General features: G+C 41.4%; 1 protein-coding gene across 1 annotated transcript in view; it reads right to left on the bottom strand.

The window, feature by feature from the left end:
• Positions 1-24,059, bottom strand: part of COL28A1 (collagen type XXVIII alpha 1 chain) — a 173,908-nt gene that overhangs the window by 8,698 nt on the left and 141,151 nt on the right. The window contains exons 28-33 of the mRNA XM_027071949.2: positions 18,848-18,916; positions 18,221-18,301; positions 18,096-18,131; positions 11,991-12,027; positions 9,815-10,369; positions 7,463-7,620 (exon numbers count right to left, since the gene is read on the bottom strand). Coding sequence (XP_026927750.2) covers positions 7,463-7,620; positions 9,815-10,369; positions 11,991-12,027; positions 18,096-18,131; positions 18,221-18,301; positions 18,848-18,916 — 936 coding nt within the window. The remainder of the gene's footprint in view (positions 1-7,462; positions 7,621-9,814; positions 10,370-11,990; positions 12,028-18,095; positions 18,132-18,220; positions 18,302-18,847; positions 18,917-24,059) is intronic.

The following is a 24,059-nucleotide window of genomic DNA, read 5'->3' as shown; positions in this document are numbered from 1 at the left end:
GTTGTGGGGACTCTGCTCCTGCCAGCTGGCTCCACAGCCAGCACCTTCAAGGTGCCTGATTTCTTAGGCTTCTAACCTTAATTGACTCTTCCCAGGTGACCACACTTCTTTGCCAGATCTCTCAGCACATATCTAAACTGATGCTCTTTATTTGCAGTAAAGGCTGCTGAGGACTGTTAGGAACACCTTAAGTTTGGGCTGTGTGCCTCCCCTGATGGCCTGCAGCTTTCCTAGAGGGTGGACTGCAGGATTTTATTCTGTTTAAAACCTCCTCTACATGAGTATAATGCCCTCCATTCTGCTGTTGCCCAGTAAATGTTTCAGACTCTTCTTTCTAATCATATTTTTTTTTAAAGGAAGAAGAGTCTAGCAATAATCCTTTACTTTGCAAATGAGGGAACAGAAATCTTAAGTAATAGGTGATTCACGCAATGTCAGGCAGCTATCAGATTTTATTTCTAAGAGGTCATTCACTGTCAGATACACTATAAATTTTTAAAGTCTTTTTTTAAAAAAATTTTTTTAACGTTTATTTTATTTTTGAGACAGAGACAGAGCATGAATGGAGGAGGGGCAGAGAGAGAGGGAGACACAGAATCGGAAGCAGGCTCCAGGCTCTGAGCCATCAGCCCAGAGCCCAACGCGGGGCTCGAACTCACGGACCGTGAGATCGTGACCTGAGCTGAAGTCGGATGCTTAACGGACTGAGCCACCCAGGCGCCCCTTTAAAGTCTTTTTAAAAAGACCACAACACACTAAATAGATGCATCCTGATCTCTGAAATAATAACATAGAAAAAAAAAAAACAACTACAGAGCCAAGGAAATAAAGTATTTAGCTTCAACATTGACAATACAAGCCAAGTTTCCTAACTTCTAGGTCCAGAATATTTCTTCTAGATCAGTCTGCAGTGTTTTTTTTTTTTACCCCTTCATAAGATAGAAGCATCTTAATAAGTCTATTATTAGCAACATATGGCACTTATACAGCAACTTCACTAAACAATACTAATATTGGTTGTTTCATAGGGTTTTATCAAGAATTTGAGTTTTTTGACCACCACAAATAATTAGGTCTGATTTCAGGAAATCAACTTAATTTTCCTGTTGGTGGAGAAGCTAAACTAACACTAGTCTCAGTCTCAAGTTGTTTCTGAAAGTTTGAAAAGTCCACATGTTTTAAGAGCATTGATTATGAATAGACTATTTCATTTAATAATGTGTATAATATGATCAAGCAACTTGCAGAATTTTGCTTGAATTCTGTTAGGAGGAATTCAATACCCTATTAGGAGGATCCTATAGGAGAAGATAACAGATATACCCAAGTGTTTATATTATTTTTCCTAATGTACTGTCATGGGGGCTTTATACCAAGTTAAAATAGATGTCACTGTATTATAGACAGGTTTTTAAAGGAAATTCAGTCAAAATGGGATTATATATAGGAGAAATAATTGATGATGTTATTTTTGAGAGTAAAAAAATAAATGAAATGACACTATCAGCAAATAATGAGTAAACTGGAGAGGATGTGGAAAAGAGAGATAGGACAAGGATTTTGAGACCATATTATTAACGTAGAAAAGAAATGATGAGACCTCAGTCTGAATGGATGAGGAGAAAAGAGTTGACAGCATGGATTGCGAGATGATAAGAACAGACCAAAGAAGACAGTATCAGCAAGTATGGAGATAAAGTAAGATTACAGCTACCAGTGCATCCAGGTTTCCCATCAGGTGCCTGGCTGGTTGGTGGGACTATATCCCTAAGGAAGGCGATCTGGAGGAGCAGCATTGTGAACGTATTCCATGTTGGCTGACTGTGGAACACGCAGAGTAAGATCTGCACAGATAACAAAAAATGTAAACCTGGGGCCCAGGTGAAAGATCTGGACTGGGGAAGCAGATTTTGAGAGTTGTTAACATAGGTGGCTTTGGAACTCAGAAAGAGAAGGCTAAGAACAGATGTTAGAAAAGTTAAGAGTTTAACATTTAAGGAATAAACAGAGAACCCCCCAAAACAATTGAGAAAGGATGTTCAGAAGGCTGGGGGGAGAACAAGGAGAAAGAAGACTCTCAAAATCAAAGAAGGGAGCGGCATGGTGTTTATGCAAATGAGAGAGTAAGTAAGAGGATGGCAGTAAGGATGTGGCAATTAGGAGATTGTTTCAGTGCCATATTGGAGGCAGTAGCCTGCCTTCAGAAATTTTTCCCAAGTGAACAGAACTAAGGAAGTGGAGACGGAGAGGAAGGGAAGGAGAGTAAAGGGATATGTGTGTGTTTGACAGAGAGGCAGAGACAGCAGAGACTGGCCTGTGGAATAATTTTATTATAAAAAGATAGAGATAGGATATTAGCAAGAGGAACATGAACTAAGAGGGGTTAGAGAATGTTTTAGATGTGAGAGTCTAAAACCTATTTACTAGCTGTAGGGAGAGAGTCAGAAATATTGGCAAGAAAGGAAATATTGACACAACAGTGAAGCAAGGTCCTAGTCTTGGAAGACGCAGAAGGGAATGGGCCTCAGAGCACAGGTAGGAGACTAAAAGGTATCACATTAGAATTGAGGATAGAGCCTAGGGTCATATTTTAGGACAAAGGGACACATCCAATTCCAATATCAAGTCAAAACCTGCCAGAGCTCTAGTTCTTAAAGAAATTGCCAGTGGAGCCCATCTCAGGATGGAGTAAGAATGAATACACATTGCAGGGAAAGGAGGGTAAGAGATGGGAGAGCCAGCAAGAGTGAAAATGAGATGGACATGAGGGGAGTGATGAGGCAAGTGGGATGGGGACCGGGGACAGGATCTCACTAACTGAGAGGGTGGACAGTGAGAGGGTGGGACGGCCAGCCATCAGCCTGCTATGTTAGTTTGCCATTTACATCATTTACATCAATAGGTGTACATTTCCTCCATGGAAATGAGGGGCCTGCATCCTGGCGTTGGACTGCATCTCCTGATGAGAACAAAGGCGAGAAGACTCCCAACTTCCCACTTCCTCCTGGTACAGAGCTACCCAGAGGCACCCTTCCCACACTAGCTTGACTCCCTCTTCACTGGCTTGCTGTGGAAGCACCCTGCATAGGAATCCCACAGCCTCCTTTCCACCAAGAGGAATATATCTCTGCTACCAGTTATCCAAGTTATTGGCAATCAGGGAACAAATTTTCATGGTACAGAAAGAAGCTTTAAGGAAAGGGTACACAGGGCTTCTTTCATTTCTACTCTTTCAACTGGAAAAAAAAGCTAGAATATTGTTATAAGAAACCAGCTCCAGTGAGTAAACAACCTGTGTGTTGACATTAGTTTATTAATGCATTTAGAATGACAAAAAGTGACTTCATGCAGGAAATTAATATGCTTATTTGCTTAATGAACCATTACTGGATATAATCAGTGGGTCTGACTAAATAATGTGTCCTTGATTTTATTGCCCCACTCACATTTTTATCTTGGAAATCTTAACCTAACAATATGCCCAGAAAGAATAAAGGAACATGAGTGTCAACATTATTAGTCCCGTGAAAGATAAGGATTTTTTTAAAAACAGTATAATTGATGCCTTTCATTGAAGAAAAATTTGAGATTTCTTTTTTAGCCTAACATTTGGCATAGCATTCATTTGGTCAACAAGTATTTATTGGGCATCTATTGTATGAAAGATGAAGCACAGTTTTGAGTCATAAGTGGGACACAACATTTATTTAGACACAGATCATGTTCTCAAGGAAGTTCAATCCGTTAGGAGAGTTAAGGTATATGCATAAATAATTATTAACAATGTAAAATGTAATCAGCTCCAAAGAAAGAATCCATTATCCTGAGATCTCAGGAGAGGAACAGACTAGAATGGATGCCCATGTTTAGCTTCCCAAGACTGGCCTAAGAGAGCAACAGAGCAGGGGTTGCCGAAGTGTTATGAATTTAGTAGAACCTGGGAAATGCACCTGCTTTCTACATTTCCCAACCCACCTGTTCACAGATGTGTAGTGTGCCTCATGTTCACTCCACAAAAAGATGCAATGCTTAAAATGTAAGTCCTTCTTGGAGGTGGAAACCCATTGACTTAGAGTTGACACAAATGTATAAATAACTACACTTTTCTCTAAGAACAGATTTTGATAGAAAGAAGAGAAGAAGGAAGGCCAGAATTAAATGCTGTAAGGGGTAATGAGGCAACAGAGAAAAGAAATACAGACACAGTAACAGAAATAAGACTTCTGGGATCATTTGTTTTACAGGATTGCCTAGGGGTAGGCTTGGGAACAATCTGAGAATCGAAAGGTTTGGGCAGATTCACATTACATGTTTGGATTCTTGTAATTATACATTTATTTATTTATTTTTGTAATTATGCTTTAAGATAAAGGTGGGTGTGCATGCACAGGTATATAAGTATGTTTTTGTATTTGTGTGTGTACATTATATATACACATGACAGAGCTATGAATATAAATGCAGATATGTTTGTTCAGTCTAAAATCTATTAGGAACATTTATTGTTTAAAACTTCAATCTTGCCTTGGTGCTTCTGCAAAGAGAGCCAGGGTGAGAAGGTCTAGAGATAAGGGCTAGAAGCTCAAGACCTTTGCAAGCTTCACTGTCTTGCTCAGAGGCACCCTAGGAGAGCCTAGCTGGGCCTCGGTTTCCCTTTATGTGGTGCTTGGTGTTATAAATCCAAACCATTTTGGATGCACTTTTCTTATGCCCTCCCCTCCACAACTACTAGACTGCTTCATCTGTCATAATCTGTTAACATCATTTGTTTCTCAGGTCCCTCTAACTTCCTGGGTAGTGATAGCAGAGGCAGAGGGGCTTGCTGTCCCTCATTCTGTGTTGTAAGTGCCTTGGAGGTCCCTCAGGCACCTCCACTTTACCTGGAGCAAACTTAGCTCATTATTTTCCTCAAAATACCCCACCATGGGGCACCTGGGTAAGTCAGTCGGTTAAGTGTCCACCTCTTAATTATTGGCTCAGGTCATGATCTCACAATTTGTGAGATTTGCCTCCTATAGCCTCCATCTCAGCAGATGGTGTTTCAGTTCACTCCAAATCCAAATTAGAAATCCAGCTGGTTAAGTTCCAATCCATCCAGTCACTAAATTCTACCCCAGAAATGACTTCTACTCTATGCCTGGTTTCATTCCGACCACCCTGCATTAGTTCAGGGCCTCATTACCTCTCTTGTGGACCATCACAGGATCTCACAGCTCCACTCCAATCTCCTGTCCTCCTCCTCCTTCTACTTCTCCTTTGTGCTGCAACAGGGTTATTCCCCATGCAAACCAAACATGACCATACGACCCTCACTTTAGAAACTCCTCTGCTTTCTCCTGGCTGCCTGGCCTACAGATGAAGTTCAAGCTCCTTCACCTGCCACATGACGTGTGTAACATCCAGCTGTAACACTCACCATTCTTCCACACACGTCTTAGGCTCCAGTTAGACTGAACCTGTCCTAATGCCTTAAAATGCCATGCCTTTTGGAATCCCCCTTTGCCCACATGTTCCCTCTGCTGGAAATACCCTTCCCCCTACCCTTTTCTTGAGAAACTCCTACTTATCCTTAAAACTCAGCTCAATGCCACTTCCTCTGTAAATTCTTCCTTTACTCTGAGATTAACTGCAACATCTTTTGTGCCTCACCCACAGCTCTGCTAAAGTTCTTAATAATTCTTGCATGTTCCATATTCCTGATAGGCCATGGACTTCTCTTGGGCAGAAACTGTGTCTTAAGAGCCACCACCTCATACAGTGGTAAATGATCAATACGTACTATGGAATTCATTGATTACAAGGAGAGTTCAGGGTTTAAGTGCCACTTGCTGAATCAAACCTGAGTTTGCCCTCATATAGGAAATCTTCAGAAGATTGAGTAGGGAAGGGACAAAGTGGTAAGTCACACAAGCAGGCAAGGCCCCAGGAGCATTCTATGCTCAGGAAGAGATAAACTGTGTACTTTCTTGTCTGTAATTTACTTTTAAATGCTCAGTGAAGACCAGAATCGGCAAACCCCATGGGCCAAATCCAAGTTTTCATCTGTTTTTAGAAACAACTTTTATCTGAATGTAGCCACGTTGGTTCACTTAACTATTGGCTATGGCTGCTTGTGCACTTCAAAGGCAGGGCTGAGTAATTGCAAAAGAGATCAAATGACATGCAGAACCAAAAATAAATAAGTAAATAATTTTACTATGTGGCCCTTTACAGAATTTGCTGACCCCTGATATAGACCATATGGTATAAATGTGTATGTGAATTTCAATCTGCAATCCAGGGGCACTCTATTGCTCTCACTGGAATTACTCATCTTGGAGTCAGTATTTAATCAAATAAAAATATATTAGAGACTTTTATACCCTTTTTTGAACAGAGTATAAAAATCCAGTGAGTCCTATAGTCTGTCCCCTTAGGAATGGCAACCTAGGCCATCTGAATGGTTCTGGGTCCAGCTAGTAATCTGGAGGTTTCTCAGAGCCTTAGTCCAACTAGATAGTTAATTGAATCCTGACGCTAGAATATTACTGTATTTGCCAATAATGAATATTTCATGTCCTTTCATTAAAGCACAGCACAGGGACTTCACTGAGCTCACAGAATAGGGGTATGACACCTGTGTGCCTCTTGCTAGGAGATGTCCATATGTGTGGTAGGGATCAGTCAGCCCTGCTTCAATTGTAACTTGGTGGGGAAGAGACCACAGCACTTCTTTACCAGTAATTATGGCAGGCTCTCTATTTTTCACCTAAAAGAACCTAACAGCTATTGCTCCTGACCTGATTGGCTGAGGTCAGTGCCCAGAAGCTTGCTATGGGGATTGTCATATTTGTCTCAGTACATTCAGGGGGCAGTTCTTTCTCGCACATGTGATTGAGGAACTCTGAAACAGAGCATCCACCTTGTACCATAGAGATGCTTAGCCTCCCACCCCATCCCCACTCTGAGCACAGGAGGTGGAAGCTAAATGAGCAAGAGCAGGGCTTGGATCATGGAAAATGGCAGGTTGAGCATGTGCACACGTAGAAGAAACTTGCGAGGATGCAGAGTGGGGAGCATATACACAGAAGGATGAGGGGGACTTGTGACCTGTACGAAAGGATCCACAGAGCAAGGCAACTGGGTGATTAAAATAGTGTAGTGTTAATCTGTTCTAGTAGTGTGCACGATTTCTTTGGTGGTAGCTGGGGTACACTACAAAAAGATTACTTGTAGCACTCAATAAATAATTACTTATAAAATATGGAAACATTTTTAAAAATCATATTCATGTTCACAAGCCCCAGAGCTATTTCAGAACTAGATATATGAAGACAAAAGTACTACTATTTATAGTCAAGGACTTGAAAATACATATCCCTCCCTCAGTTGATTCTTGCCACTGCAGGGCAAGATGGTCTTTGATGTAAAGCAGAATACACAATTTTAAGCTAGGCACAAATTAGGCATGACAGTTACTCACGGACTCTGAAATTTCTTCCTGAGGCTCTGGAGTGGATCCACCAAGTTCTTCCTCTGATATCCCCAACCCAGGTTGAAGTAGTGGAGAACCCAAAACTTGAATGAGGTAGGAATCAAAATCCTCACACTTCTTTTTAAACACTTTTTGCTTCAGGGTGTCTTTTAAAAGAGAAGTATAAAAGGGGGGGAGAGTGGGAACAAAATATGTTTAAAGAGATCTTCCACACTTTGCTTAAAATAAAAAGACATTTTCACATCACTTGAAGTCAACTGCTCGGTGAACTAAGTTTTAAAGCATTTGGGCCTCACCTATAAGAGGCCATCTAAAATAATTCACTTTGGGGTGCCTGGGTGGTTCAGTCTGTTAAGCCCAACTCTTCGTATTGGCTCAGGTTATGATCTCATGATTCGTGGGTTTGAGCCTCACATGGAGCTCTGTGCTGGCAGTGTGGAGCCTGCTTAGGATTCTCTCCCTCTCTTTCTAAATTTTTTTTTCATGTTTATTTATTTTTGAGACAGGGAGAGACAGAGCACAAGTGGGGGAGAGGCAGAGAGAGAGGGAGACACAGAATCCCAAGCAGGCTCCAGGCTCTGAGCTGTCAGCACAGAGCCCCATGCAGGGCTTGAACTTGCAAACCACGAGATCATGACCTGAGCTGAAGTCGAATGCTTAACCGACTGAGCCACCCAGGCGCCCCTCTCTCCCTCTCTCTTGCTACCCCTCCCCCATTTGCACTGTTTCTCTCAAAACAAATAAACTTTCAAAAATAATAAGATAAAATAATTCAATTTAATTTAATAACGTACAACAACCTAAAGTACACAAAAGAATGACTTAAATCCTTGCTCTCCAAAGCATCAGTTAGCTGAACTATTCTGTGGAAGGGGCAAGTTCTACCCATAAGAAGTATAATAGCCAGTCATCTCTGGTTTTAGGGATAGCAAAAGGCCAGCCAGTCCAAAAATATATCCCTCATTGGCTGGAATGAAGTCTAACTCCTTTGGTTAAGATGATAAAGTTCTTAATTATCAAAACATAATATGTCTGAAATGTGTCATATTTATGGACATTCTAACACATTAATAGCCCAGTGAGATTGACTATGTGAGATAAACCCACCAGTCACCCTGCAGTGTGTGTTAAGGAAATGAAACCCCAGGTTCGAAAGGCCTGGAGAAAGGGAGAAAGTGAAAGTAAGAAGGTTCTGAGTGAGGCATGCTATTCTTCTGGTGAGCTATGCTAGGACCCAGAGTAGGCCAGGAGCAGCATGAGGGAAAGAAAGTCTGTGTTAGGCCACGTCAGACCCCGCTCCAAGATGGATGGAGAAGGAAAGAGGGAGCCAAACCTAAGACTGCAAACAGATTAAGCATATGTTTTACTTACTTCCTAAGCTGGAATGAGTTATCAGTTTCCAAAGAATTGGAATATTGCTTGTGAAACAATACTGACCCTACTGCAATTGTAGATGAGTTAGTGTCTTAGAATGACTCACTGGAAAATATCACTTCATGTGAAAGAGTAAAGTAATAGAGGGAAGCCCATCAGAGTAGCATGATGACTATTCACAATGTTGTACTTTGAGATAAACTCCTGGGGCACATGGGTGGCTCAGTTGGTTAAGCATCCAACTCTTGATATTGGTTCAGTTCATGATCTCATGGTTTTTGAGATTGAGCCCCACATCAGGCTCTGCACTGACAGCATGGAGCCTGCTAGGGATTCCTCTCTCTCTCTCTCTCTCTCTCTCTCTCTCTCTCTCTCTCCCCCTCCCCATCTCTCAAATAAATAAACTTAAAAAAAAAAAAGATAAACTCCTGATATCCACCTGTTTATTCTTCATTATCTTCATATTTTGTTAAGAGCAGAGAATAGGAAATAGAACAGAGACTAGAATAGAATAATCCCAGTTATTGTATTTCTCATCTCTTTAGATTACCATAACTTTTTTTCATTCCCTGTGTACTTCTTAATTCACTTTGCTTCCATGGTTATTTTCCGCCTTGCTATTGGCTTACTGCATCTCTTATGCAATTAGGTAACTTTTTGAACATTACCTTAGACTATCCCCAATCCTACTCTTTCTTTTTAACCATATCCTCAACCATGATAGCTCAGTTAACAAACTCCAAGGCCAACTCAGCACTTATTCCAAATGAATAAAGACAAGAGATTATACTCTCTAAACTGGATTGATGCTAAATGTGTTTTACCTTCCGGAGTTTATGTGTTCAATTAAATGTTGGTGTAAGCCTCATTAGCCTCCTACTGATTTCCATTTTTGGTCAGAATAATCCAGTGAGGTGGTACTTGGAGCAATAACATCAACTCCTTTCACCTGATACTGAGTCTTACCTTGCAGGGTAATGAAGTCATCAAACTGATAAACGTGCTCACTATCTGGGTCAGTAGCAATCAGATTCATTTCTTTGTGGAACATTTCGAAGTTGGGGTCATTTTTCTTCACTACCCCAATCACAAATATTTCCACATTCATGTCACTGGCTTTCTTCACTACCTCTGTCAGATTCTTTTCATCTCGGATATCTGTCTGCCCATCAGTGATGACCAAGGCCACCTTCTTTACACCTGGCCTTGCAGCTTCAAACATGTGGTTGGCTTCATGGAGTGCTGTGGCCGTGTAGGTGCCTTCCCCCAGATACTGCATGTTGTCCACAGCCAGCTTGAAGTCATCCTTGTTGGAGAACTGTGTCAAGTGGGCCACCTTCTCCACCTTATGGCTATAGTTAATTATGCCAATGCGGGCCGTAGCTAGGTCCAGAGCAACCTGGTCAGACAGAGTCTTCACAAGATTTTTGATGATCTGGAAGTTCTCCAGCCCCATGCTTTCAGAGCTGTCGATCACAAACAGCAGTTCTAGAGGAGTCTCTCTGCATTTGGGCCCACAACCTAAAAGATGCATGTTGAGGTAGAAACATTGCATGAATGAAAATAAAAACTTACTGATTGGTATGAGAGAGGGGCAGGGATGAACAAGAGACCTGGATTATTACTTTCCTTCTCTGTGAGTGTTAACATAGCTAACAACTGTCCCCCTCTGGTTTCTATATCTGACTTAAAAAAAAATAGTATACTGCAAAAACAACCCCACAAACCCCCCCACCACCAAAACACCGTAGAAGATAAAATAACGAACAGCTATGTGCCAATTTCTCCGATTAAAAAAATACATTTTTAAAAGAGATGGCATCCCTGTGTATGCCTTCCTGATGACATTCTTCTCCCTCTTCCTAAGAGATCACCCTATCCTCAGTTTGCTCTTTATCCTTCCAGCATTTGTATTGAAACTGAATCTGAAAGCTACTATTTTAGTCTTCAATCATATCCTTCTGTGAGATTTGCTGTTTGCTCATTAGCATCAGCAGTGGGTAAAGTGATGGATTGAAAATGTTTAATCGTGGGGGAAGGATTAGGACCTGTAACTGTTCACAAGAATAACTGTCCCCAGCAACTCAAGTTTATGTCTCGAGTCACTCACAGTGACCGCTAAGCTGGCTCAGTGAGGCCAACAGTGCATCCATACTATGAAACCTTTTAAGGAGAATGATCTCAGAATGCTGGTCAATAAACACCTTCTATTTAGGGTTTACCATTCAAAGCAATCGTTAGAGTCACCAGGAAATAAGAACTATCAGGGCTCCATTGGTTTATTCATATCCTCAGGTTGCCCAACAACCCTACCATAAAAAATCATGAGGAAACTTGGTGTTATATTTACAGGGCTTCTAAAACTCAGAAGCCACGTCTAAATTGGCCTGTCACCATACAGAGTCCCAAGTGGGTTCTTAAAGCCCAGAGGTCTTTTGGGGGACAAGCCAGTTCAGGGGTTCTCTGTAAGGAAAAACAAAGACGTTTCTGCCTCTGTCTGAAACACACAAGTTTCTCTTATCTTCATTAGTCTATTAATCTCTTGCCTTTTGGCTAATTTCTTTTCTTCCTCTTTCTGCTAATTCTATTTTAAGTCAATCATATTTAGCCATAGAAGCATTTAGATGGAGCTCTGAAGCAAGATGACCTCCTGACTCTGTCGGCCTGCCTCTGAAATGAAATGTGCTCTAGAAATAGTGCTTAAAACTCCACTCAGAGAGACTTCTTGCTTCAGGAAAAACACAGACAATATAATCACCAGCCAGGCTGGATTCAAATACCAGTTAGGCCCCTGTGGTTATATTTCTTTTGTTGTTTTTTCCTTCCCAAGCTCAGGTAAATGTCACTGATTACAAATGAGCTCTGTGCTCACAAAAGGCCTGGCTGCCCACAGACTCCAGGGCCAGTATCTTCACTCTTCTGAACCACCCTGGGAAGATGATTTCTTTTTTTAAATCAGGATTCCTATAGCCTCTCTCACTGCTTCTTGCCATTTCTCATTGACTTTTCAAAAGAGCTTCAAACGTTCCCATGAGCTGTATCATCTACATCTCCGGGTGACCACATTTATCTTGACCAACACAGAACATAGTAGGGTTGGTACTTTAAAGTGATGATTCTCTTCTTGACAGTCAAATCTTACCACATATCTCAAAAATAATTTTGATAATTTCTTCTTTCTGGAGGACAAAAGGAAAATGTATTAATTATATGACCATAATATTTCTTCCTATAGTCCTAAAAGCTATGTCTTACTACAGTCAGCATTGGTCTGTTTCCTTTTATTCTTTCACCAAAGGAAATAAATAGCACAGGGGTTAAAAGTTGGCCACAATATATCACAACTGAAATGCGTTTGCATTGTGAAATGTCATAGCTCAGATTTTCGCAGTTCAGATTGTGGCTTAGCATTTATCAGCTGTGTGACCTTGGACATAGATGATCTAACAGTATCTGTGTCTCAGGGCCGTGATGGAGATCGAATGAGGCTATGCACACAGAACTCCTAGGATAGGGTCTAGCGCCATAAGGTACCGCTTACAAGGTGCGGGCAATGCGTGCAATCAGTTACACAATTTAACCCACATGTGCTGAGCAACCAAGACAAATACTGGGGCCAAAAGAGAATTCATTCTACACTGTATTCCCTCTTTCTTTTCTCTACCGCTGTCCAGTTTTGCAAGTCTCCTTCCCAGCTTCCCAATACTTTGACTTTGGCACTTCCATGAAGTGTCGCCATATTCCTGAATGCCCTGGTCCTGCAGCCATCAGCCCCAGCAGAAGAGCCTGGGATGAGGTGGGTAGTAGAAATAAAGCTGCCAATGCTCTGCCCTGAGCAGCACATTTACGAATAACTGGGATGATGCGACAGAAGGCAGAATTCTATATTTGCCGAAGACAGGAAGGTGACAGGAATGATTAACTTAATAGAAGCCCAGAAAATCCCAACAGGAAGGAGGCATGAACCTGATCTAAGAAGATAAAAATTTAACAGTTGCAAAAGTAAAGTTTTGAAGAAAAAAATCTATACTGACAGAATTGGGGTAAAGATGACATCGTTGGTGATGTGACTTAACAGAAACACGTATGGAAAATATTCAGGGCACTTTAATTTAATTGTATTTTTAATTTAAATTGAGTAAAAGCCAATAATTCCAGTGGCTATTTAAAAAGAACTCCCAGATACAATATTATAAAATTATATAAAATGAAGTCATCAACATCACTGATATCTCTTTCGAGGGGGGTGGGGGCTTGTCATATTTTAGCACATTTAGAGAGGCATTTAATAAATCTGAAACCAGGACATGTCTAGAAAAGGCAAATGTCTATATTTATATATTTATATTATGTATTTGGAAAGGGGAAATATATGTATTTATATTCAATTTTTTACAAGTGGAGAAAATACTTGACACCAAGTTTATGATTGTAGTTTTTCACTTAACATTATTGCATAATTAATTTCCCATATTATTAAGTATTCTGAAAAACTTGAGGGTCACCTGGGTGGCTCAGTCAGTTAAGCATCCGACTTCGGCTTAGGCCATGATCTCACAGTCTGCGGGTTTGAGCCCCGTGTCAGGCTCTGTGCTGACAGCTCAGAGCCTGAAGCCTGCTTCGGATTCTGTGTCTCCCTCTCTCTCTGCCCCTTCCCTGCTCCCACTCTGTCTGTCTCTCAAAAATGAATAAACATTTAAAAAAATTTTAAAAAATTTTACTGAAGTTACTGAAGTCAGACCATTTAAGGTTCTTGATTCATCCTGCCAAAGTGACATTCAGAAAAATTGTAACAGACACCGCTAACAGCAGTCTATAAGAAAAACTGTTTTATTTTAGACACAAAATACTGGTTATTACTATTACATAATCTTTGCCATTTGATAGAACAAGAATTTGCAGTATTTTAAACTATACTTAGGCAATTCTCAGTGAGGCTCAATTTTATTTCATAAGCATGTTTCCAAGTTGTATCCTCGTGTGCAAATTCTTTGTATGTTTTTTGTCCATTATTTTCTATTAAAATGTTTCTCTTTCACTGATTTATAAGAATAATATATATATCAAAGTTGCATTCTAATGCTTTTCATTGTGCTTTTATGTCATAACTGGGTCTAAAATGCTTTAAGTACTCACATATATCAATCTTTTCCTCCTATTCTTTGCTTTTACGTGACTAAAATTGTTTTATTTTTTTCTACTCAAATTGCCCAATGACTACTTTGGCTATTTTTGCCAATGATGAAGCCATCAAATTTATATCCATCAAAAGATTCATAGTACTTCTTATTAGAAGTAGACAAATAAGTACTTTTGTAAGTGCTATGCTATTGGGTTGGAGCCAAAGAACCACGTTGGTCTGCTGGGATTTCCAGGGGTGGGAGCATGAGGGTGGGGTTGTGGTCCAGGGAGGTAGATTTTGAGCAGGTTGGGGTAGGAAATGGTGGCAGGGTAGAGGGGTTGGGGGAGGAACATTCCAGGCAGGGGGCAAAGTACACAAAGCACAGTGCATTACAGTACTTGAGTAAACTTAGGACTCAGGGTACATGGCAGAAAGGATGACAGGAAATGTGGAAGACAGATGAACTCTAGAAGGTCTCTGTGTCATGTTGAAGGGTGTGAATTTTATCCTGGGCAGCTAGAAGACACATGGTCCCTAGGCAGAGAAGAGATCTGATCACATTTTACTTTAAAAAGGTGATCATGGCAGCCAGTGGAGGGGGTTGAGGTTCCTAAATAGTTCAGGGGGAAAAGTGACACCAGAAAGCAGCAGTGGCAGTGGATGGGTAGGAGGGGCTGACCTGGAGAGACCTTTCAGAGGGACAATGAAGGGGTTGGTGAGTAATTGGAAGAAAGGGTGAGGAAAAGGAATCTCAAAGGAAACAAATGGTGATGGCACACTCTCAGAGGTAGGGAAGAATGGACTAGGCAGGCTGGGAGCTAATGAAGATCACCGGGGCTCAGCTTGGGCCTGGCTGGGTCTGATGCATCGAGGGGACATGTGGCTGGAGATGTCCAGTAGGCAGTGAGATGTAAGGTCTGGTGCTCAAGAGAGCAGTTCAAACTGGAGGCGGATTTAAGAAAAGCCAGTGTACAGCTGACTGTTGATGGCAGATGAGATTTCATGGAGCAGAGCCTTTCAGTCTTTTTTAAACTAGTGTATCCCCATACCCCCATTTGTTGAACATATTCTTTTCCATGTTTATAATCTAAAGACAATATTTTTTCACCCTCCATTCAACTTTACTATGATATTACATTAGCCTTTTCAAACTACAACCCCCCCATCCCCCACCTTCCTTTCATGGCTATCCCTTCCTGAGAGTTTAAAGACCAGGAGAGAGAAGACTGAGGGCAGACACTGAGAAACGCGAACATGTAAGGGACAGGTAGAGAAATAGTCTTTCTGAAGCAATTTTTGGCATGAAGTATTAAAACATCGAACTCTGCCATTGGTATTTGCCTCTTAAAAGAGTAGTTTGCTAATCTGGATGAATCTACAACTGACAGCTGTTTGGGGATATATTTGGTCAAGGAGAGAGCGTGGGTGGGAAGAAGAAAGAGGCCTTCTAAGAGCAGCATTTGTTGGGGAGCAGACTAGATTTGGTACCAGACAAGCCATCTCTGGCTACAAGGGTTCTGCTACTTGTTAGCAAGGTGACTTCAGGCATATGGCTCAAACTTTCTATCTGACTTAGCATGTCTTTCACTGAAGTATAGATAACAGTACCTCACGGGGCTATCGTATGGATTAACATGGAGTCTTGGGCAAGAGAGGGTTGTGGCCTACAGTCTGTCCCCTTCTCATTGCACCCTCTCCCCACCAGTTCTGCACTGCATGGGACCTGGGCCAGCATTCATGTAGTGAACACAGTCCTCAATTCTGAGCTCTGTCCAAATTCCCTGAAAACACTTTCCCCTTGCCCACCTTTTGGGTGGACCCATGCATACAGGTCAGTGCTGTCAGCTTTCCAAATGGGCCATTTAGGCAGGCAATTCTTGGATCCTGTGTGTCCAGAGTGTAATATGGGGGGGGGGCATGAGCTCAGGGTGGTCACTCTTGTTGGCCCTGAGGACTCCTCACCCAGGAAAGGGTACAGCTGAAGAAGTACTAAAGGTCCAGAGTGGGCCCTCTAAGGAGCCCCCAGGCATCTTACCCAGTAAGGGTGGTACTGATGTGAAGGAGCCTACACAGTACCGGTCACATACTAGATTCGCACTTAATGAAAATTCTCTCTTCCTTCATTCATCCTTCCCTGCTAGGCCCTTTTCTAGAATCTAGAAAGCCAAATCAGCAGAATGACACCCCCATTTCTAAGATCTCTGCCTCTTGGTTCAAAATCTTCTGCTCAATGGGAATGCAAGCTGGTGCAGCCACTCTGGAGAACAGTATGGAGGTTCCTCAAAAAACTAATTTTAGAACTACCCGATGACCCAGCAATTGCACTACTAGGCACTTATCCATGGGATACAGGTGTGCTGTTTCGAAGGGACACATGCACCCCCATGTTTACAGCAGCACTATCAACAACAGCCAAAGTATGGAAAGAGCCCAAACGTCCATCGATGGATGAATGGATAAGGAAGATGTGGCATATATATACAATGGAGTAATATTCGGCAATCAAAAAGAATGAAATCTCCAGTTCCATCCATTTGCAGCTATGTGGATGGAACTGGAGTGTATTATGCTAAGTGAAATTAGAGAAAGACAAGTATCCTATGACTTCACTCATATGAGGACTTTAAGAGACAAAACAGATGAACATAAGGGAAGGGAAACAAAAATAATATAAAAACAGGGAGGGGGCAAAACAGAAGAGACTCATAAATATGGAGAACAAACTGAGGGTTACGGGAGGGGGTGTGGGAGGGGGGATGGGCTAAATGGGTAAGGGGCACTAAGGAATGTACTCCTGAAATCATTGTTTCACTATATGCTAACTAATTTGGATGTAAATTTTAAAAAATTAAAAATAAAATTAAAAAAAATTTCTGCTCAGGAGATAAAAGCCTAACTTGGCCCCAAGCATCACCATACATCATTTCGTCTGCTCAGGATCCACATATCTACTCCTATCATAGCATTTATCAAACTGCAGGTGAACATCGTTTGCTTGTCTTTCTTTCTAATGGGCTGTGAGCTCCTTGAGTTCAGAGACAGAATCTTTTATTCTCGACAATTCCCCTGGCACCTACGTCAGAGCCTGACTCAGAATACATGCCCAATAAATGTCGGTGAAATGAGGGAACAAATGAATGGATGAAGGAAGTCAGGCCCTCTCCCCATGTTGGGATAGGAGGGAGGGTATAAACCAATGGGGAATGTTCCTCTGGGGATTTGACATACATTCTCCCTGCTACTCTGGGGGAGGCATTGATGTGCACACAGCTGTTTCATGCCCATAGGCATCTGGGGGTGTCTGCCTTGTGGTGAGGAAGAGCAAAGAGGAAAAGGCAAACAGGCCATAAAGAAAGTATGTGTTCTGTTTGTCATATGCCCAGCTCTCGTGTCTTACCATCACCACCTAAACTCCCAACCCCCTACACCTGGATTCACTTAGCACAGCAAATAGGGTCACTGTCCTCAGACCATGACCCACTGAACAATCAAAAAGGGGAAAAAAAAAAAAGAGAAGGTTCTTGTTGCTTCTCCACTCTAGGACATGTAGTGCCTTCCAATGAGAAAGGAAGAAAAAGACTTTGCCACAGAATTTCTAAAACTTTCCCACCCCGTGGGACGTTAATGAGTCAGCTTTTTATTTGCAATGATGCGGGGAGAATAAGGAAAAGTTTGTCGTTGCCTCACAAGTTCTCTGGAATAAGTGAATCCGTACCTTAAAGTAGTCCCCATTTTGTGATGGCTGTTCTCAGAGTACTTCCTAAAGGAGCCAGTCAAGGAAACAGAACTCCCATTCCGGAACGTGAAGGATCACATAAATTAAAAGTTACCTGGTCGGGTGGCTTCTTTGAAACAGCTCACCTCCTTGTTACCATGTCTAGCAGGGGTCGGAGGGAAGTAGCAGCATATCCCCACGAGGCTGGGTAAGGGTTGCCTGGTGTTATTTCTCCCTCACGCTCAGATCAGTTACCTCATGCCCAGTCAACACTGGGCTTGTAGCAGTGATATCATTTAAAAAGCAACTGGAGCTCTGCGTCCAAAGAATTCATGCTTCTGAAGCTAAAACATGAATGTAATAATTTTGCAAATGTAAACCCTCAATTACCCTCTAGGATGGATACTCACAGTAAGTCCTGCGTCTCCCTTTGGTCCTTGTAACCCCTACTTAGTGGAAGAAGAGTAACAGTCAGTGTAGGTTGGAACAAGCTAACGTATAAAATTACACTAAGACTTTAAAAATCATTTCTTGCCTGTTTCCCTGGAGATCCAGGCTCCCCAATTTCACCTTTATCACCTTTCTTTCCCATAGCGCCCCGTTCTCCATGCTCTCCCTTTGTAATATAGTGAAAAAATAAGTATAGAACGTAAATATTAAAGCCAAACTCTAAAATTTGGTTCGTTTGCAAGCGGCATCTCTTAAAGACCTGTGGGGCTTGTTGATACAAATATACTATCGGAAAAAAATGGCAAGCATTATATTTAGATCCCATCCCCACCCCCCAGGTACCATAATCTAATTCATGATGAGCCGGGGGTCTCAAGGTGAGGAGATCTTGAGTTACTATCAGATCGGCTGGCTACCTTCGGGAAGTTCAACTATTGTAACATTCTAACCAGGGTTATCCAGTGTTTTCTATGTGGTATGTTGTAAGGATTTGTTCCTTTATCAGCTGGCTTTTAAGGATGAAAAAATGAGATTTTATGAAGTAAGCATGTTTATAGTTAGGAAAGGAAATGCACAAGGAACTGCTTTCAAATGGATTGTTTCCTCTGAGAGCTGTCAGGATAAATGACCAGTAGAAGTGTTCTTCTAAAGTTTATGTTAAGCTATTGAGATCCTAAACCTAAGCATTTCTCTAAGGCCCTGAAATGCTTACCTTCTGGCCAGGGAGGCCATGGCCTGTCATGCCTTTTGGCCCTGGAAAACCTTGAGGTCCTTGCTCCCCCTACACACAATATAAAGAAGGGATCATCCCATTAATTTCCCAAGATAACTCAGAAAATTCCTTGGGTCATATATACACTTGCAGTTTCAGAACAGCCTTATAACATTATCTAAATTGCAGGGGAGGGGTGCCTGGGTGGCTCAGTCAGTTAAGTGTCTGGCTCTTGATTTTGGCTCAAGTCGTGATCTCCTTAGTGAGTTTGAGCCCAGTGCATTGGGCTCTGCACTGACAGTGCAGAGCCTGCTTGGGATTCTCTGTCTTCTTTGCTCTGCTCTCTGTCCCTTCCTCTACCCTCTCAAAAATAAATAAATAAACATTTAAAAAAAAAAACAAAACAAATTTGGAGGGGACTATGTATGTCAGATGGGCTCGATTCTTTGCTAGGAAAAATTTAACTTCTGAATCTGGGGTAGAAGTCAAGGAGCTGATTTATAGCATTTGCCTATTTCTGTGTTGTAATTACTCCCACCTTGGCCAATTTCAAACTGTGAACATTATATCAATCAGTTCACACATAACAAGCAGCTGTTATTTCAGTTGTGATATTAATGGTGATTTTTATAAACTTCTCTACATTTTTCTATATTTTTTGATAGGCTAAAAGCATTTATTATCTTAATAATGGAGGAAATGAGGATATAACAGCATCTCTACCCAATGAATGTCAAACAACTGTTTATATAATTACCATATACTGTTAGTTCCAGCCCTGATAATTTTTTACCATGAATCTATTTATCTAAATTTAGTACCTCCTTAATTCAGAAAATAAAAATGTATTCATTTCAAGGACTTTAACTGCCCCCTCCTGTACCTTAACATTATCTCCTGTCCCCTGCCCCTTGCTCCCTAAAGAACACAAAGGGCTTTCATGATGTTGAGCATGAAACAGAATAACCCCTGTTCAGTATACAGTCATAGTTCTGATGCTGCTTAACTCTGAATCATTATTAGCAATGAGTCTGTGGCAAAGCTTTGTGGATTCTCCTGGTCAGGAGCTCCGGGGATTTCACTTGCTTACCTTGAATATCTTTCTCAAAGGTATACTCACCACACCTACTAGAACTGCTGAGATTCTTAATGAAAACCTCAGACTATGAAATGAGAATCAAGGATAGGGGTAGGAGTAAAATATGCATTTTGCCATGGCCTTCTAGGACTTGAGAGCCACTGCTGCAGAAGGCCAGATAGCTTGCTTGGAGACCATTGTAACTTTGAGTATTGGCATTCCTCAGCCCCCCTTCCTAGCTCATTGGCTTTCAAGCTTTTTAAAATCAACAGGACCCTTTCTTTCAAAAAGTATTAATAATGAAATATTTCAGACATAAAATTTATACTGAAGAAGGCAAACACTCACCTATATACCACCATATTAAAAGATGAAATGGTGCAGATACCACTGATATACCCTGATGTACCCAATCCTATGCTCTTAACAAGAGGGGAAATCTTTTCTGAAACTGACATGCATCACTCATATCCATGTTTTTATGCTTTAACTACATATATATATTCTAAGACAATGGATAATATTTAACATTTTAAACTTCAGATAAGTGATATACTTATGCATTCAATTGTATTCTAAAACTTTTTAAAGCTTGGTTATTTATTTTGAGAGAGAGTGTGTGTGCTTGGGGAAGGAGCAGAGAGACAGAATCCCAAGTAGGCTCCACACTGTCAGTGCAGAGCCCGACATGGGGCTCACATACACAAACCATGAGATCATGACCTGAGCCAGAACCAAGAATGGGATGCTTAACCAGCCACTCAGGCACCCCACATCCAGTTTTTCTTAAAAAAAATTTTTTAACGTTTATTTATTTTTTGAGAGAGAGAGACACACACAGTGTGAGCGGGGGAGGGGCAGAGACAGTGGGAGTCACAGAATCCAAAGCAGGCTCCAGGCTCTGAGCTGTCAGCACAGAGCCCGATGTGGGGCTTGAACTCATGAACCACTAGGTCATGACTTGAGCTGAAGTTGGATGCTCAACTGAGCCACCCAGGAGCCCCTCCAATTTTTATTTTAAATATCAGCATTATCTGTTGGAAATTTGTCTGTGTACCTATACATAGTTCTAGTTTGTTAATTTTCTCTGCTGTACAGTACACCATTAAATAACTCGACTATAATTTATTCATTATCCTAGTGATGGATATGGTTGTTTCCAATATTTCCCAGTTACAAATAACACTTCAATAAATACGCTCTTATATATCTTTGCATACTTGTACATATCCCTAAAAGGGAACCTTTTCATTAAAACAAATCTCATATAGGGGGTACAAAATAAGATGAATATAATTGGAGACTCCTTTTGAAATGTGCAACTTTTGTTGGACCCAAGACTTGGCTAAACTTCTAGGTCCTTCTCATCTCTGCCATGTATTTCTAAATGCAAGGCAGGTATGGGGTTACAGTTTTGCCTCCTCAATTCATCTCCAGAGGACTTAGACCAAGTTCCTTACAAAGGTCAGATTGCAGAGAACTCATTTGCTGAAGGTCTTTTTCATCTTGGTAACTGTTGAGCCAAGCACACACAGTGCTATGGTAGAGTGGGCCCACAGTAAAGGCTTGTGCAGTATTGTGCGTGGATGTCTCAGGCCTGAGGACACCCACCCCAGAAGAAGGAGTGGTGCCTCTGTTTGTTCTGTTGGTTGCTTCAGTGGTGATAGGAGACAGGCAGAGATCGCTGGTCTTCTATACTCCGTTCACATTCAAGAGAGAATAGTCTTTTCTCACCCAGGAAATATGGTGGTATTGAGAGCCCCAGAACCTTGGATAGGGATTGGTGCCACTTAAATATGCCTGAGACAGTAAATCCGCATTCAGATTCCAAGCTGGATATTCAAGCAGGAGAAAGGAGAGGAGAAAAATCTGTTCTGTTTCCGAAGATTGCACAGCTAACACAGGTATGAAGAGGAATAGACAGGAATATGTGGAACACAGACCAACCTCATTACACTTGCTGAAAAACGTGCTCTAAGAGTGGATGTGCAGCCTCATCTTGAATATGAAGGGTAGAAGGGTCTGTCTACATACAGACTGGGTGGCCAGCTCACAGAGTCATAGGCAGGGTGGTGGGAAGATGCCTGCCTGAGATTCTGCCATTCTCTGTTCTAATTAAAAAGAAAATAAGAACCAAAAGTTATATGAAGTGTATCATAAGACAGGTGTGTCGGTAAGGGATACTTTGGCATAGATTAGTTTTCTCATATTTTTTTGTGGGCGTGAAGGAAGACATCTTTATTCGACCAGGTAACTGGTTGAAAGGTAGCTTGAGGGTGTCAGGAAGATGCTTGAGACCGCTGCGACCTGAGCTGGGGGGGAGGGGGTGGTCAGGAGGTTTCCTAGCCAGGTGGAAGGGGATTGAAGGTTCATGAGAGAACACTAGAAGATCTACAGTCGGCTTTGTCCCAGCCCTGAAGGACAGAAGAGTGCGGAAAACACAGCAGCTAGGACTGGGATATGATAGCAAATTATCACTGGGAATTGCAGTAGATGAAGTGGGTCCAGAAAGAACTTGACACCTTTCTGACAATTATTCAGAATAATTATGTCTTTTACAACCTTTTGGATCCTATGACAGCTAATATAGATGTCCAATAGATGTTTATGACTAACTAGCTTCCTTTAAGAAATTACACAATTTCCTAGCAAACTTAAAAGCTACTGTGGCCTCACTGCCAAGCCCTGAGGGAAAAACCTCAAAGTAGCCTCTAATCACGTCAGGATCAGTTCCGTGGTCAGGAATTTATTTTGCATTACTTCACATTATAGATATTTTATATGTAATTGTTAACACTGTAGCTATTCCAGGCAGCTGGGTTTCCCTATAAAGAGGCCCCTTTTTTCCCCCTTTTAATTATCAGTTTACCTTCAAAATACTTGAAATCTTCCTATAACTTTCAGACTGTACTATCTGGCTAGCAGCAAGAAGACCTCTTAATTTGGCAGAGGTGAATGCTCTCCAGTCACCTGTGTTTTTCCTTACAAGTCTCAGGAAAATGATACACAATTATATCAGCCTGGATCAGATGCAACTACAGGAAAGAACCTGTCTATCTGAAGGTGTCATTAAATCCAAATTTCAAACCCAGTTTCTCAACCACCGTATCTCAGCCTTAGATTTTCATTGTTCAGATATTTAAGGTGCAGTAAGAAAAAAAAATCAAACTCACGGATGATCAAAAACTATAAAATGAACTTCTGGCTTCCTTTTAGGGAAATTTCTAGAAACTAGAAAAGGCTGCTTTCATTTTTAAATCCACAGTAAAAAAAATGCTAACTAATCTATGAAAGCACAACTTTTTCTCAGAGCATCATAGACCTGTGGTTGCAGCACAACCACCTAGCTCAAAATCTAAGGAAACAAAGGATCCTCTAAGGAGAGACAGGACACAGGTAGTTACTTAGCTGCTGGAGACACCAGATGTCATACAAGCTGGTAAGAACTTAGTGAAAATTCTTAACCAATGGCTGAGTGTGGGCTAGTGTAAGAAGACAGGACCTCTGGGAGCTCCAGACGCAGGGGAATTTATACCCACTGTCTCATGAGCTCTTCGGGGACCTCACCAGTGCTCATGAGAGAGACTGGGGGCAGGGCGAGTCCCAAAGCTTCCCTAGTGGTGCAGGCCCAGGGAAAGGAAGCAGGTAACCCCTGTGAAAAGCACAAAGCCTCTTGTGGGACAAAAGTCTTAAGCTTCTGGGGGAAGTACAGCAAACGCTGTCACCTTTAGGGCATAGATGATCCATGGGAGCTGGAGGAAGGAAATAGAATAAAACTTGCAGGAATGGGTCCCAGATCTTTGGAGATGTCCTAACTACTTGGAAAGGGTCAGGAAACCCTCCTCATTAGAAGCCTCTTATGCATTTGCTGGAACTTGTGAAACTGTACACTTAAAAGGTAAGTAATAAGATTATAAATACTCTTTTACTAAACAATAAGAAGAGTCTTTTAAAAAGTAAAAAGAATTAATAGAACACTTGGCAAAATGAATAGGGTCTATAGAGGAAATAGTGTAGCAATGATAATTTTTTGATGTTTATAATTTTACTGTGTTATGTAGGGGAATGTAGTAAATATTGATAAATTTTGAAGGTAGGGAGTACAAGCTCAGTCAAGCAGGCCTTTGAATGAAA

This window comes from Acinonyx jubatus, chromosome A2 (genome assembly GCF_027475565.1).
Source record: "Acinonyx jubatus isolate Ajub_Pintada_27869175 chromosome A2, VMU_Ajub_asm_v1.0, whole genome shotgun sequence".
Lineage (NCBI taxonomy): Eukaryota > Metazoa > Chordata > Mammalia > Carnivora > Felidae > Acinonyx > Acinonyx jubatus.
Note: the sequence above shows the minus strand (reverse complement) of the source record. Positions and strands in the feature narration are given on the sequence as shown.